General features: G+C 39.2%; 1 protein-coding gene across 1 annotated transcript in view; it reads left to right on the forward strand.

The window, feature by feature from the left end:
- CDK6 (cyclin dependent kinase 6) overlaps positions 1-17,771 on the forward strand; it is a 131,153-nt gene that overhangs the window by 82,607 nt on the left and 30,775 nt on the right. The window contains exon 4 of the mRNA XM_008933305.2: positions 12,664-12,773. Coding sequence (XP_008931553.1) covers positions 12,664-12,773 — 110 coding nt within the window. The remainder of the gene's footprint in view (positions 1-12,663; positions 12,774-17,771) is intronic.

Genomic DNA, 17,771 nt, shown 5'->3' on the forward strand with positions numbered 1-17,771 from the left:
TACTTTGAAAATAGAGGCAGAAGGTCATTGTCGGCAACAGCAAAGACTCCTACAGCCTGCCATGGAGAGCCTTTCACCCGTCATTTCCCACCCAGGGGATTGTAAACATTGGCTCACAGCCATGGAGTCCTACAGAACTTCTCTTTACTTTCAGCATATATATTCATATGTCTTAATGGAAACTGAAGCACGGCAAGTTATTCCTGCACGTTCAGGAGAGAGGGAGCTTCTGTTCAAGTTGGAGAGATGGGGGAAAGAGCCATTACTCACGCTGGAATTTCAAAACATAGAGATACGCTTGTTTAGTGGTGCTTCACATGTAACATAGCTGCTGTTCTCAGGCAAACTTTCTCAACTCACAGGAATGTGTAGAATGCTGTCACTTAATCAGAATCCAGAAGAGGTCTTTTATCTGCTATTTGTTAGTAACTAGCAATATTGCTCTTATCTCATTGTCCTTTAGCCTGATGCAGTGCCCTCAGACTTGAGAACTTGTAACATGAAAGTACTCATTACCTTGAACATTCCTGTTTGTATTGTCTTAAGGTATTATCTCTTTAGCTTAAATAAGATGCTTTGTATCAATTTTGAGAGAGTTGAGTCATCTGTAGAAGCCTGTTCTACATTATTATTTTCACTAAGAAAACGTTTTATATTTTTGTTTCTGTAACCACTCTGGAATAGAGTCTTCAGTGATCTAGACTAATTCAGATCTTTTTCATCCAACTAATACAATATGTTATCTGCAACTAATTTCCTTTGAAATGTGGCTTCTTGAAAATAACATAAATTAATCATACAAGCTTTAAAGTTAAAATTGGGAAATAAAGAATAACGAAGTCTAGTATTGGACCAGCTGTAACATTCTGATTTTCTGCTAAATCTTCAGATAACTAATATCAGTTTAGAAAATCCTGTAACATTTTTAAGTGGAAGAAATTTTCTTTTGGGTTCTTTAAAAAACTTGGGCCTCCCTTTGTGCTGTGAGTCCTAAGTTTTGGCTAGTGAGTGTATCAAACAAGGAAGGAGATGTTGCTTCTTTCTATACAGAATAAAACAGTGTTGTCTTCTAGAATTTTTATGAGTCTCATCCATTAGAGTCATTGAGATGGAATCAGTCTGTCGAGATACAAAGTAGAATCCAGACTGGTTAATGTAATTAATGGCTGCTTTTATTAGTGATGGTCTAATGTAAAATGCATACACATTCCAGAGCAGTATCCAGAAACTCGGCTCCTTGCCCCTTACAGCTGATTGTTCTTAAGCACTCAGCTGCTTTCAGACACACTCTTGCCCCATGACTCATATACTCCTGGTAGAATAGTGACTTGGCTTCAGCAAAGGCAAGGAAAGAGCTGTCACCCAAAAAAACCCTAGCCTAGTGGTCAAAGAGTCTGCTTGGATGTAGGAGGTGCCAATTAAATCTTCATCTGAGTTTCCACTTTGAGATTAACCGGTAACGTTAATGTGGATGCAAACACATATTGTTTCTACCGCCACTCTTAGTTACAGACTTCACCAGGTAGGACTTCATATGGACTTTTGTTGAGAACATCCATGTATCTAGGGTATCTGTCTGCCCAAAAGTGCATCACGCAGTAGTGCTTCAGCTGAAACACAGGTACCTGTTTCTCCAGCACAGGCCTTTCTGATGTGACGGTCTACAGTTCAAACCCACAGACACTTTCAGACTAAGAAGAAGAGTTTGATAACTGAAGATGCCTACAGAGATCATAGCCTTGGAAAATCAGTGGATTGTACCCTGCATTTTATTGATTTTAAGCTAAAAAAGCTACTTAAATGTAAGATTCAGACAGCCTGAAGACCCCTCTTAGTCTTTTTGTCCTTACTTTTGTCTGGAAATCACATGTCTACAGCAGGTCCTTGTCCTGCTGATGTTTACTTCAAGACTCACCTAATTTCTAATGATCTGTGGTATGTTTAAGTATGTATAATGCATACATCTATTCATATATTGCATCTGGATATAGAAAGTTCAGCTTTTTCTTTATTTTCTGGAGACATGTATTTTCAAACCTCTTTTCTCACTTGTTATTAGAAAGAAAGATACTTCATGCGGGTTTGGTTTCCCAAATGTAATTTCAAGGAGTCCTTGAAAGACATTTCATAAGAGTTTCATCTCTGTGGTATCATTTACAATTTTACTTATTTCAGTTTCAAGCCATACATTTATGTAAGGCCATAGTAAAATTTACTGCATTGAATTTCAAATGTAGAACAGATTTGCACTGTTTAGAGTTGCCCAAATTCTTTATGCTGTAAGTGTAGGAAGGTCCAGCTTTGTGTCAGTCATCGTGATGATAATCTGATTGAAGTCTGCACTCCATGAAGTACTGAGGGCAGGTACATCCCAATGGAGCTTCTGCTGCAGAGAAGCTGCCTTGTTTGCAACCCTGTGTTCACTTTAGGTTTTGCTGTAATACAGGAGTTCTTCTGACTGTAAGCTGTTGCTTCACATGAGCATCACTGATAGATGTTGCTCCACCAGCCCCTTTATATGCTATACCAGGCTATCAGTGAAATTAGTACTTCACCTCCAGGCCTCTACTCAAGCCTTCGTAGGGTCTGTAGCATTAGGAGCAAAAGGTTCCACTTCCTACAGGGACATCATGGTCACAGTCTACCTTGGCAAAGGAGAGCTATGTGGCTGCATAACACTGTACCAGGTGTTGTGGGACTCCCACCGTACCATGCCATGCTGCTGGGGAAAGGTTACAGCTCCCAGAGGATGGGTAGATGGGTGCTTCGCCTAGGAGTTGATGGGACACAAAAGTGAAGAAAGCTCAAAATTAAAACAAGAATTTTTAACAACTGTAGCTAAAATGTAGTAGAAATATGAAATTTCTCATATGTATCAGTTTTATAAGTTATCCAGGAAAATATCTTAATTTTAGATGTACCGGAGACTGTTCTTGTCCAGATCAGACTTCCAGTGTAAAAGATATTTGGAGAAATATTTTCAGATTAATAGAGACTGAGTTTATTTTGCCTTCATACATATTCTGGGTAAAGATCAGGCAGACTCTTACTCAGCAGCCAATCCACTCATGCACACATGTCCTCTGCTTACCCTGCCACATGCACACAAGGTACATCTCTTATTTACATGGCCTGATGGCTGTTTGTATCTTTACGTCCCTGTTCAGCTCTTGCTGTTAACTCAAGGCACAGCTTCATAAGTTTCATTCTCAACTGAATGAAAACAGTATCTTTCAGAAGTTGTTTGCACCAAGTTTCTGCTTTTCAGAGTCCCAAGCTGAAACTTTGGTTTATTCATAGCAGTCTGTAACAATTCAGGACCTAACAGAATACTGTGTTAAACTCTGACCCAGTGGTTGCATTTGCCTCAAAATGGTAGAAAGCATTTCTTTTTGAGAGCAATGCGTTTGTTCAGGTCAATTTTGATGGTTGTGTTTCATTAAAAACCTTTCAATTCCACCTTCTTTCTTGTCTAGAAGCAGCTGTAGAGTCCACAGTAAAGCTTCTCACCTAGAGAACTGGCAGCATTTAATCCATTCTTTGAGGTTTCTTTGTACATCTCTCCTTTTGTTAAAGATAGTGGGCCCAAGTTCCATGGGAGTGAGGTCTGTGGTGACCTTCATGGTTTTCCTTCATTTAGGCTTTTTGTGTTCAGAACTGAAGTCCAACACAGTGCCCCAGGAAGTGGGGAGTTTTTTTTCTGTTGAGCAGACTCTGGTTTTCTAGTAGCAATGGAAAGCTGGTCTTCATTATCAAGTCAAACCATAAATTGTAAGGCTCAGATTCTCTAGTCTGATGAACTCGGAAAAACACCCAACAGTCACAAGGGCAGTTTTGAGGGATCTTAGCATGGAGCCAACCATGGTTTGGTCCTTGGCACAAATTAGAGCTGCATGTTCTCCTGCTCTCAGGGACAGGGCATAATTAATATCAAAGACTGTAGAAGAGATGGATGCCACTCATGGGAATGTGTAGGATGCTAGATGAGTTGGTTTTGTGGCTACCTAAAGATGTAGAGTAGAGCAAAGCAAGTGGAACAAAGCTGAAGATCTGGTACTAGGGATTAGGACTGTTCCCTCAGCTAGCTAATGCCAACAGGAGAACTGAGCAAGCTGAGCAAGTGGAAATTGATGCAGCCAGACCCAGAACAAGACCTGTATTCCAAGGCACAGTCTCAGGCTGCCACTTTTTTAATGCTTTTGTTTCTTTTGGTATTGTGGAAGAAAATGTCTTCTTTCTTACCATAGGTGTTTGACTTGATCAGCCTAAGAACCCAATGGTGTTTATTTCTTTCTGCCTTTGTGGGTTTTTTATCTCTGAGAGAGATTATTAGAATTTGCTGTTTAAGTCTACAGATTTGTTTTGATTATTGAGTCTTGAAGCATGATTGAAGAATGGCTACTTTTATTTAAAGGCTGTTGCTCTCAGTGTGGTCAAGTATCTTTATATGTAAATACATTGCAGAATGAACACAAGCCTCATTGCATGCAAAGCCGACCACGTCTGTAAAAAATTGAGTTGTTTCATATTCTGTGGAAGGCTGCTCTGCAGCTCAGAGAAGAGAGCATCATGGTTTTGATTTCAATACGCAGCAAGACCTGGCAGGTCTTCAACTTTTGTGAAGTCTGGATCAGGTAGGGTAGTATTGCTGACGCTGGTTTTGCTTCTTTCTTTTTGTATAAAGATAAAGCACTTTTCACTTGCATTCTCAAGTAGTCTTTCAGAAATGTTCTCTGTGTTATGTCAGTAGAGAATTCTATGAAATATTCTGCTTAATTGAAATACATTTCCTTGTATTGGTTTTGAGGTAAGGTCTGGATCACTAGTGGTTTAAATATTACCTCATCTTACAAGCCAGTTTTCCTTTATAGTTGCTGTTGCACACAGATGCTTTAGTGCATAGAAACTTTTAAGGTAAAAGTCACTGAATGTAGGTAAAGTATCCTCTGCTACAGACATGATGTGCGAGCACATGCGCGCACACACAGATTCACACCTACTGACAACGGATGTACCTAGAAATATTCTTCAGCAGCACCATCACACTGGGTGATGCGGTTTTCCTAGAAATAAAAAAAAGGAAAATTCTGGTTAGTTTTGTGTGTATAGAACATCAAGGAATTGAATAGCTTCTTTATTTGTCATGTTATCTTAAAGTAAATACTAAACCATGTTTCCTTCAAAGCACAAATGATTTAGCATCAAAAAGAGATCACATTTTAAAACAGCAACTTGATAGGGGATGGTACATGTGATCAGGATTTGTGTCTCCTATAAATAAATAATTTTTGTTTGATGATTTAACTAATGAAATGATAACATTCATACCACTTTTCACAAAGCTGTTCATCGAGCTTGTACCTAAAACCGAGACAAATGCAGATAAAGAGATGAAATTGGTATTACCATGTGTACTTCATGAGACCCATAGCCCTTGAAAGGATTTCATTTTTATGTATATTAAATTTTTTGTCAAGAAATAAAGGGCTTTGTTAAAGCCACTGGGATAGTTTGGTACACTTTTATTTTAAAAGGGAAGTTATTTTAATGTTTCTATAAACAGACAAACTATTAATCATCTTTCTCTAAGAAAGAAACAATTCTCTCCAGCCATACCTACCTCTGTGATGGCACTGAAAAGTGTTACATAATAGTGGAAGAACCACTACTCAAAAAGAGATTAAACAAATAAAATTGTTCAGACAGATATTATCCCTGGAAACTAAAGTATATTGTATAATATAGTGCTTATTACCTTCTCCATCACAGTTAGGAATAATAATAGGTCTTCAGAGTCAGATCTAAAGAGAGTCCTAGGCTTGCTTTATAAATGCAGAATGCTCAGTGAATTCTTTAAGGATAGTGATAGGAAAACACAGTAAGACAGTCCCCAGCAAGTGAAGCAGACACACCCCTTTTCCGAACCAGACATGAAAGATGTGTTGAAGTCATCGTACAAAGGCTAAAAGGTCCATGCTAAAATCACCTACCTTGGCCTCATTATACCTTTGGAATAGGGGTTTTTGAAAGCCTTCTCTGCCTTTGCAGGAGTTTGTTGCGCATGGTGCTGCAGGGTGCAATGAGGCATCATCTCTCCCCCCGTCCTCACCTCTTCTCTCCTTTCTCCCCCCTCCAGCACTCCCCAGACTACCCTCTTCTTTATCTCCTGGGCCTCTCACACAAAAACACACACACAAAAAGTTTCCCCATATGGCATAGGTGTGCTCCATTCCAGAGGTTTTTGAAGTGTTCCTGGGGGGCATGGAAGTGGAAGGGGGAGGTGGGAAATATCACTGCTGGAGTGGAGCAGCTGGGGGGATGATTTGTTGTGCAAGAGGACTGGAGAGCAGGGCCGTGTTGGGTTGCATGAGAGACTCAGAGCAGCACACAGGACAAGTGTCAGGGCCCTTGTTCCTGCAGAAATGACATCATCTCATAACTTAGTGTCACCAGCCCTCTGGATCGCGACTTCTGTCCTGCTCAGTCCTGGTAGTCAGTTACTATTCCAAACTACAGGTAATGAAACGTTATTAAACAAATTCCTTCTTTTTCTAAGGAATTTCTAGTATTACTCTGATTTCATTTTAAGCTCACTGTCAGACCAGTGAGCCATTTTAGCATATTCATTTAAGAAATTACATTTTTTCTTTTCAGACTCTGTTGAGTCTTTTCAACAATGTGTTCTACCAGGCGAGATGGAAGTAGATTAGGGAGAGAGCCTCTCTGCAGTGAGCCTTCAATCAATATGCCGTCTGTAATTCTATTCTCTTCAACTAGTCTGTGGTGAATGTGTCAATCTTAGTCATACAGCTGAGAAGAAATTTTTTACAATTTTCTGAAGAAAATTTTTCAAGTTGTTTTAGAATCTCAGAGCAGAAGAAGAAGGCATGCAGTAGCAGGTCCATAGTGAAGATGGAAAGATTCCACTTTGCATCCTCCTGAACAGTTTGAAGCAAAAGATTTTTTGTGAAGTTGGGAGACCATGAAGCGACACTAAAGAGCTAGATTCTACAAACTACACCATATATTCTATAGCTATGTTCCTTCATTTTTACTCAAAAAGAAAGGACAAAAATAAGTGAAAAATAGTCAAAAAATGTTCCAAAGATCATGTGAAAGCCTCATTAGTGAGAATTGAACAAAAAAACAGAGTTTACGAACCATGGTAAAAAAAAAATTACACATCTTTCATGAGATTTAAATGCTTTAAATAACAAAATCAGCTAGCATCTAATGGCCAATATAATTAACAAAATCAGCACAGAAGAAACCACAATCACAAAAGCAAAATACTTGGAAGAAGAATTTTACTTGGATTCAAAGGATACTTTAGATTAATTTAAGCATCCTGCTAATTTCTTTTGTGGCATGATTTCTGTGGAAGTGTTTTAAAAGGTTTGATAGTCCTCTTCAAAGCCACTTCAGAACTAATTAGAATAGAATTAATCTCATCCAGATTTGGATATTTAAAAGGAAGATGTCTACATTTGTATACATGAGATTTTTCTCATAAATAGTAAGAACTGCAGCATGTGTTTATCTGACCTGTACAACATGCTTAGGATAAAGTAAGACCAGTTACTGGGTGAGATGAGGAGTGGGCCATGCCTCCCCCATCCCATTGCTCTCCTAGAGCCTCCTCTGAATCAGAGGTGATGAGGGAAGCATAGCAAAATGCCGTCTCTCTGGAATGAAAGGAAGACCCGGGGCCACAGCGTGACTCACTGGCTAGTAGATTAAAGAGTGCCAGAAAATGTTCGTGGGTACTGGAGCTCAATTGTCTATACTGTTAAATTATTAGAATGGTTCCTGGCATGAGTTATTCCAACCAGCCCTTCCCCAGACAGTTCCTAGGCGCAGGCAGTTAAGCATGGACCAAAGACATTCCCAATAAGTAGTTTGCATGTGGTCACCTTTTTTAGGAGGCTGAGAATTTAATAATATAGACATAGACCACTCTGTACTTGTTGGTCCCGGTGCCAAAGGAACATTTCCTGTCCCATTTAATTTCCTAGCACAGACATAGCTGCTGTGTTACAGTCTGATCCCTGCTTTGTTCCTGTAGCTGTGCAACTGGGCATTGGTCTGTACTTAAAGTCTGTGGCGAACCAAAATGTAGTCTTTTGTGTCTGTTACTCAACTCCATCCCTAAACCACTGTTTGTCTTTTTTGAACTGAATGCTATTCAGACAGCAACTATATTTGGAAAGGGCTGTGCATTGTGCAGATCCATTTAAATTAAGCAGTTATCCAAAAATGAAAATCTGCTCTGTAAAGTAAATGGAAATTAAATGTGACTGACACAATGCCTAGATCTTGTGTTAACATTGCTAGTGAGCAATTTTTCATTAATTTTTCACTAATTCAATTTTTCATCAGAAACAGGTACCACAAAGTGCAGGATTGAAACTCCTGGGGCTAGATGGTGCCAGATAGCAACATCTGTCTGGTATAATAAGACAGAAAGTTTGATTTCAAAATGAAGTTCTCTTTCTTCTTCTGACTTGAAATACAGCTCTTCCCTTGCTTCTCATTGAGCATATTTTCTTCTTTAGAGGGTCAGCCACAGCCTCAGTAGACTTTTGCAGATTTTCTTTTCCTTTCTAACGCCTCTCAGATACACATTTCATTTCTTTTCGTCATGAAGTGCTGCCTAAATCTATTGACATTAAATTGTTAGAAGCAGTGATCTGCAGCTACTGATACTGTTCTTACTTGATATCATCCCATCTTATGTGGGTAGTGAAAACATAAAATGTGCGCTGGAAAAGGAGCCAGAGTTACCTCTTTAGGTACATACTTCTTCCATATATGAAATTTTCTCCATCTTTTCATATGTAGCTTGATCTGGTAAATAAAAATGTATCCTCAGGACGGGCAGAGTAGGCTGAGAGGCTAAAGGGGAAAAAGGAGTTTATTTTTCCCAGGGGCATTTGGAGGCAATTGGAAGAAAAGAGGACAGGGTTTTAAATTTGAGGGAGCTTGGAGGTGCAAAGGAGCAGATGGGGAATGTGATGGAAGGCAGAGCATGTGGGACGTAGCAGGGCAGCAGGCTGTGTCCACTCAGGCATTTGCAGAGGAGTAACAGGGAATTAGGCATGTTTGGTGATGCTGTCAGGGTGGCCACTGGCTTGTGGCAGGCAGGGGAGAAGAGCCAGGAGAGAAGCTACTTAAATGACAGGACTAAAATGCAACATGGTCGCTAAAGTCTACAACCTCCAAAGTATTTAGGAGTCTTGTACTGAATTTAGGATCTCCATCACCATGTGAGCATGAACCCCTTTTCCTACAGAACAATCACCATGTGCTGCATTTCATGTGTGTCAGATTTTCAGGAGAGACAGAATTTAAGTGAGATATAGTGATGGAGATGCTTACTTTTTAGGGACTTCATCAATCAGCTCTCTGTCACGTGCACTATCACTCAGGGAGACCCAGGTCTCCCTGGTGGTGTGGCTTACCTAAGTAAAGCGTTTTTTCGCTCAGAACTGTGCTTAAGAGGAAATGATGATGTGGTTGTTCAGCCTCACCATATCCTGTGTTCGGAATAATTTTCATTTCTACTTCTCTGCAAATGTTCATGGAGTGTCCACAAATATTTTCTTGGTTTCTATGGTAAGAGAGAGTGTGAAACTGTGTCAAAACCACTGCATCATCTGCATCATCCTGTGCTTTTCAGGAGAAGACCATGACCACAAGAGGAGTCATCTGTGGCATTACTTGTGTGCAAACTGACACTTAGTACATTTTGATCCCTTTCAGGTTCACATTTTGAAACACAGACTTGCATGTTACAAACCATAAAGGTTACTTGATCACTTCTATAATGACGCATTAATGACAGAGTATGTCAGAACAGCTCGACACAGGTTACTTCCTCTTTGACTATAACGCAGTTAGGCATTAGCTGAAATTTAACTGTAAGTCTTTGGAAATCTTTTTTTTTAAAAGGTGTAAGTTTCCAAATTACTCAAGTAAAATCTTCCAGTCCCCTGTGTCTGCATGCATGGAGTGTAGCAGGGTGCAAATGCTTGAGGAACTGTGCCAGTAAGGGGTCACATGGGAGAAGCAGTCAATGTGCTTCCACAGCTGTCTGAGAACAGCACTGTTCCTCTGGGCAAGCACAGGGACCGGGCACGATCCACGATGCTCCTCTCAGGAAAGGAGCAGCTGTCCTCTGCCATATTTCCCTGGAGAGGATTCCAGTTTGGGGTGTACATTGTCAGCAGTATTCAGACGGTCTCATAACCACGCATCCCCCAGTTCTTTGCCTGTGAGAGTGCAAAGCCCTAATGTTGCAGGGCTTGTGGGATTGGAAAGATTAAATTACCCTTATACTCCATGTAAGAAGAGCTGTGTGGATCTCAAATCAAGAATCATGAGGTTTGGTGGTATTCCCACAGATCAAAGATCACACAGCTCTTCCTCCTGACACTACACCCAGCTGTTAGCAAACAGTAATGGACTGAAATTGTTATATCTAATTTCTCAAAGCAATATTTCTTCAATAAGCTTTTCCACAAATGTACTGAGGGAATAAAAGTGTAGTTCAGCTTGAGAGGTATATCTGCATTAGGAAAAATAATGTGTTTAGAAGGAATTCTGTCTGACTCAGATAAGGCAGCTCCAGAGAGAATCCCTGACCTTCATTTACCTTTGTTGTCTTTCCCCTTGAGTGAATCTCTGAAGAAATTTCTCTGTTTTTTATAGAGAGAAGTGTTTTTGAAAAGCATCACTGGTATGGTAGCAAATCAGGAACAAGATAAATGGAGCTAAATAATGCCCAACTTCCACACAAGAATCTGTTTCTGTGGACAGGTATCTGGAAGTGTACCTTGCCAGTGCAGTACTTTGCACTGTATTATTGAACCGTTTCAAAGACAGATTTTATGAATAAAGATCAAAGTGTTTGAAAGAACCGTTAGCAAATATGACCACTTGTGCAAATATCCGTGAACCTCCCTTCAATAGCCATTCAGTGGTTCCAAAGGCTGTCAGGGCATGTAATGATTATAATAAATGTTGTATTTGCTTTTGTTTCAGCTGGCTTTGACCAGCAAATTCGGCTGATTACTTCCATTGTTATTTTTCCTTAGAAGACAATTATATTGTTATCATAAAAAGCCCACTATTCGTACACATTTCTTTCTGTTGGTCTTGAAATTCAGAACTCACTTATCCTAGTTAACATAATTTTAGAAGTTATATTCATTCTTATATTTTTCTTTGTTTCTGTCCTTGTTTCTTCTCAGTGTTTTTGCTTTTTTTCATGCTCTTCCTGAATACTGCTTTTCCCACCTTTGTGTTTGTTGGAGAAACAACCCAATAATTGTTGAGACCTGCCCAGCCCCAGATTAATAGTCAAAGGTTTACATTATAGCACACACTGAGAAAATATTGGTACTTAACTGACAGTCATGTGTTGTTATGGCTGGATTATAACTGTATTCAGGAGCAGAATGCTCCTGTGGCTCTGAGATTATATTCTAGGAAGATAATAGTTTATGTCGGACTCTGCAGAAGCTCCTTGTGTTCTTCTGCAAATATACTGAAGATACAGTCACCCTCATCTGTATTTGGTCTACTTGTGGGAAACAAAAGGATAAATATAAACCGTCCCATCTCTGTTGTGAGTCCAGCAGGACTCATCAAAGTACACCAAGAGAGCAGTGCTGATAAAATTCCCACTGGATTTCTGCAACATGTCGTGACATAACCACCGAGACAAGAACAGCCTAAAAGCAGGCACTTTACATAGCATATGTCCGTGGGAAAGAGTGTATCATTTGAAAATACATTGTGAGAGAAGTTAGTGCTGGTCTAACCGACAACACGTGGGTACAACTGTAAAGGTCAGGAATCTGCCAGGAATTCCTGTGCTGCATTGCTGCTGTTGAGAGTTTAGGGTTCCTCTGTATGCAAGGAAACCACAGTAGACAGCACTTACGCCTGCGGTAAGGGACAGCTTTGGGAAGGGTTTGACTTAATTTGTATCCAGCTGGTAAAAAAATAAGTTATAATTTCTTCAGTTTCTTCAGAGAGAACTTTTGAGACAGGTCAAACGTGTTTATCCTGATTGGGCCATGCACTTGAGTTGATCCCGTATCTTTTACAGAAAATAGTACATAATAAAGGGCTGAGGACAGAGCACACTACAGGTTCTGATTTGTTCTATGGGTAAACCCACAGTAGCTTGTTTTTTTTACACTTTGGCTCTGATGACTACATATAAAGGGTCCACAAAAGTTGTTTTAGCAAAACAAGGCCTTCTTCAATACACTAACATTTGCTCTATTTAGATTCCAAATCTCTACTGGAAAGTGTTTGGGGTCTGTAAGCTGCAAAAGCTACAAAGAGTTTCTGGTAGTGTGCTGTGGTATTGAGATGTCACACCAGTGCTGTACTCCGATATTTTCTTGTACCCTGAACCACACTGTTCTGGACAAGAAGTGGTCTCACTTCCTGAATCATCATCACTGCAGCTATCCTTACTGAGATTTTCCATACAGGACCCTTTTCTATGTGATGGCCGAACCCATTTGCCCTAATACGTGAGTTTTTACAACATGGATTAAACTAATTGGAAGTTGTGCATACAGCACTCATGAGGTTGTAATTCTACAGCTAAGCGTGATCTCTCTTCTGGTTTTTTTTGTTTTACAGGTTGTTACTTTGTGGTATAGAGCTCCTGAAGTCTTGCTTCAGTCCAGTTATGCAACGGCAGTTGATCTTTGGAGTGTTGGCTGCATATTTGCAGAAATGTTCCGTCGAAAGTAAGAAACACAGTTTTATTTTCTTTGTGCTTTTCATTTGAAAAAATGTGTAGTAATGCCTGTTGCAGTACACTCAATCACATTTATATTGGAAAGGTCTGATAGGATGTTTTATTTATAGTGCAAAATAGAAATGCCCACTGCAAATTCATACTTGTTGCCATCTTGGAGTCTCTTTTGATGGGAGTCTGCCTCAGCTCTTGGTAAAGCCTATATGAACATTGTTGTACTCCTGTTGCACCTGAATCCAAATCCAGATAAAAATGGGGAAGAGAGGCTGTTACCAATTTGAGTAAAGCTGTATTGTGGGAAGGATTTACCCTGAGGAAAATGGGATACTGTGGTTGGCATAGTCTTCTTCCTCTGTAGTTCATGCATTGGAGCATCAGGTGTTGGCTTGTAGTCCCATCTTGCCATATTTGAGATCTAAGAAATCACTCAAAAGTTTTTCTGGAGGTAAGGAACAGAGGTAGGATTTTTTAAGAGCAAGTTATGTAGCCTGAGGGTAGGGTAACAGAGATGTTAAATGCAGTCAAACACCACCACCACCCCCATCTTGCTGCAAAATATTACAGCTGGATGCAGATGAGCTGTGAATGCAAGACAAACTCTTGTGTACTGGTCTTTCCCCATCGAAGGATGCTAGTATGAAGGTTGTACCATGTAGAGTGTGGAGAGGAACAAACCTGTAAGAATTTTAACAAGGTAAACCTGTCTTGCTGTTAACCCAATTAAATGCATTTGGATTGAGCTTATGGCAAAAAGTGCATGTTGTCATCACCTGGGTGATCTCTATGTAGAAATTGAATAGCCTTTTGTAACACCCACTGCGAAGTCAAAGAATATACAGAAAGAAAATGGGAAAGAAAAATATACACTGTGTGACCTAAAACCCAGAATCAGTACAATTTACAGGGAGAAGCAATACTGCAAGGGCCTTGAGAAACAACTGTTTAATTTATACAGTGTGAAGTTCAAAATACTTGAATAATTGAAGTCTTGCAAAATAACTTTGAGATTTCACTGCTTATTAATATTATATGGACAACTCATTTTTCTTGGGCCTCTTGCCTGGTCAGATGGCCTGGGTAGAGTTATTATACTCCAGCCTCTCTGTCTCTGACTTAGAAATGAGGTCAGAAAATGAGATAAAACAAGAACATGGCTTTTAGGAATATCAGTTAAACCCTCCACTGCAAACTTTTAAAGATTCAGTCTTAGCCCGTATACTGACAGATTCACAGTAACATTAAGCTGCTGATAGTTTTTCTGATTCAGATAGCAGAATCAACAGCTTCATTTTAGTGTTTGCAGTAAGAGTGATACAGGACAAAAGAATACAGAACTTTATTACATGCTCAGAACTCTTTTTTTCCCCCTCATTTAATTTGAAGTATTCTGACAGATAAGAAATATTGCCATATACAAGCACCACCAGTTTAATTTCATTTTTCCTCTTTAAGGATGTATGAGCCTTGCTGACTCTCTAAATCCAAAAGAGTAAATTAAATTAGAGGCAGTTTATTTTTCTACTTGTATACAAATGTAAATATTACATTAATATTACAGAATCAGAGCTTTTTTTTTTAATGGAAATGAGATCTGATATGAACCACAGTTTGATAAAACCAGGACTTCTATTTTTCTCACCAAATGTAGGGTCAGTCTGACATTCTCAGTCTTAAATTTGGGTGACTGTCAAAAACTGTAGACATCAGGAATCTGTCAAGTCTGTATGTACTATGTTCTTTCATTGCAAACAATATGACTTCCACATACTTAAGTGTACAAGCATGATTTGGAAGACTGTTCTCAAGGCTCTTTGCCATAAAGCTACAGCGAACAGCACTGAATGGTATCTCCATGGACTGTTGTGAGGGGTTAATGTTGCAATACTGTCTGCATGATATATGTTGTCTTTCTGATTCTCCTGATGGATTGCAAAAGAATACCTATGTTCCTGTGTCCTTGGTGGCAATAAGCTAACATTTAGCAAACTCCAAAAGATTGAATAAATGCAATAGTGATTTTGCTGGGAAATGGTAGTGCCCTTGGGTAATCACCAGTCTGTATTTCCAGTAGTGTTGGTAGGATAAGAGTAGGAGAATGCTTGCTTAGTAGACATGGGTTTGATATTAAGACAGCCTTTTCTTTTTTCTGTCTTACTGGGTACTTGTCGCCTTCCTTCCCTACTTTCTTTTGCTTTCTCTTTGAAAGAACTTGAAGTTCTTCAGTACATTTTTAAGAAAATGGGCTTTTTTATATCCCAGAGACTTCACTGGAACGGCCTTCAAAATAAAACACTACACAGCATCGCAAAACACATCTAAATCCTGTTTATGTCAAGGAGGCAGTTGACGGTTTGAGTTTGCTTGAATATAGTTTTGTAGGCTGTTACAAACACCGTGAGGGTGCTGTAGGTTTAGACAAGTGGAGGAGAGAAGTGAGCTCTGTTTGAATGGTCCAGTCTCTTGACTGGAAGACAGCTCATTTAATTTAAACCACTCTTAATCCAAAACAGTTTAAGACAAATGCAAACAAAATATTTGTTTAAGAAGTAGATCCGAAATACACAAAAGTTTATAAAGGACTCAGACACAATAAATAAATAAATAGATCTCTGTCTAGACACACCTAGAGTAAATTTGAACATTTTTCTCATCTTGGCTGATTCAGTTAAAAAATTACACTTCTCAACTCTGTTCTTTCTGCAGTCTGAGGTTTGTATAAAGTTACAGCTACTTTTAAAGCACACATTTTAATTTTGATGCAGTTTTGTAGGCTTTGCAAAGATGAATGCATAAACGTTGTATCCTGAAACTCCTCAAACAGATTCCCAAGGATTCTACTCTACTTACAGATCAGCAATAAATTGCTCAATAGTCAGGTATATGTGTTATGTACAGATAAACTATTCTGCTTTGTGTGCCTTTTTCTGTCCATGTGCACTGCTGATGAGACCACCCCCACATAAGTCATTGTTTGAAAATTTCCTTATATGGTAGTTTCAGTTTTTAAATTTCCTGTCTAATTAAGCAGATTGCAGTGACTTCTAAATACATTTGGATGAATTGTCATTATCTAGTGAAAGTGTAAATGTAATTGTCATAGTGACTGTTTTCTTTGTGATTTAAAAGCTGTGCTGCATGGATAGGAATAACCAGTAAGGAAAATTGTAAGGTATGCTGTGGCTTGCTACCATATCACAAAATCCTTCAGAGATAGAGCTGGCAGTACTGACAGGGGGCAGCATCCTTTGGCCCCTTTTTTTTTTCTTAATGTTTAGGTAGAAATAAGGATCACTTATAAAAAGGTTTCATTTTAAGGCTGAGCATTTTCCAGGCCAATAGGAAGGGGCTTTGTACCTCTTACTCAGTGAACACCTCATTAAAGAGAAAGGCAAACATGGGAGTAGCATCCACTTCTGTCTGGATACACAGAACTCTTCCAGCTGGCTCAAGAGCTGCAGGCAGCTCCTAAGCAAGAAGCCATGACCAGTGTTTTAGGGAAGAAGGGACTGTCTGTCTTGTTGCTTTGATTAGGTAATACTTAGTCAAGGTGAATGAGTGTGAAAGGGGAAAAAGACTGGAATCTGGGTGAAATGCTCTATAAAAGGAAGCTCGGATCACCAATCTTGGATTTTCTTCTGAGTAGGGAGTCTTGAGAAAAAATGTCAAAATGTTTTGATGCTTAGTTCTTAGTGCATCTGTACATGCCCAGTTTTCAAAATCATAATCCTATATAATTTCAATCCTGCAAGTATTAGGATGTTGTTAGGTGTGCATGTGGGACTAATGAGTCAGATCTCTATATAACAATTCCAACTAGGCATGTTTAACTATAATATTACACAAGCAACTGAGTTTGTCTCCCTTTGTAGTAAATATGGAGCTAAAATTCATCGGAAGAGACCATCAGTTTTTATAGTCTATTCACAACTCACACAAGCTGGTTGAAGAAGTCATATACGGGAGAGTGGCCAGTGTTGTGACTCCATATGCAATCTCCACAAATGTTACAGACACCAATTCAAACCCAAAACTTGAAAGACAGTCCTCTCCCAAAAACCTTTTCCACCTCCCCAAACCAAAAGGGAAACAATATTATCTCAGTGCCCCAAGCTTCGTCTGTCTGAGAGGGAAATTAATTCCAGTCACATGGGTTTCTTACTGAGACCGTTCACACACCAGCTCCATGGTGGTTTAATATCCTGCTTTTGGTAAGATGATCAGTCCCAGAAATTCATAAGCCACAAGATTGACACAAATAGCATGAGGTTATTATTTATTCCTTTTTAAGTATTAAATCATGTTTTTAGCAGTTGTCTCATTTTTCAGCCTACTCTGTCAGTTCCTAGTATATGTGAGACAGTTATTGCATTACCAGCCATACTTGAAAATTGAAGCAGCAGATAAGAGACATGTGACCCCACCAAAATACCTATGATGGGACAAGTTCTCTGGTGGACACAAACAGCGGACATAGGGAAACAAGGTATTGGCATATAAGTCATCTTTCAGTGGTATAAATTCAACCAATTAGAGGAATTATATTATTTGTATAGAAAAAAATGTGAGCCTGGGACTTTTTTGCTCTAAATGATGTCTACAGATGTGATAAAATCAAAGCTTAGAGCCTCATCTGGTGATGCGAACACTGGATTTGGGACCTACAAGCTGCGTGTAATCATAAAATATCAGGTTTAAAAAAACTAGAAGTAATTTATATTCATTCTTAGATACAATGTCTTACAGTATTGAGTAATTCTAAAATGTCTAAAGCACTAAAATGTAGTAAATCTTTATTCTCCTTTCCAAACAAACCATAGGTTGTTAGTACAGTTTGAAATGCAGCCGTCAGATCCATTGCATGTACTTTTTCTGTCAGCTACAGAACCCAGTGGTAGGATGGGGCTCTGAAAGGAGACCATAAGAACAGTATGGCCAGCAGGACTAGGGAGATGATTGTCCCTCTGTACTCAGCACTGGTGAGGCCACA

Source organism: Manacus vitellinus, unplaced genomic scaffold (genome assembly GCF_001715985.3).
Source record: "Manacus vitellinus isolate BGI_N305 unplaced genomic scaffold, ASM171598v3 scaffold_3_pilon, whole genome shotgun sequence".
NCBI lineage: Eukaryota > Metazoa > Chordata > Aves > Passeriformes > Pipridae > Manacus > Manacus vitellinus.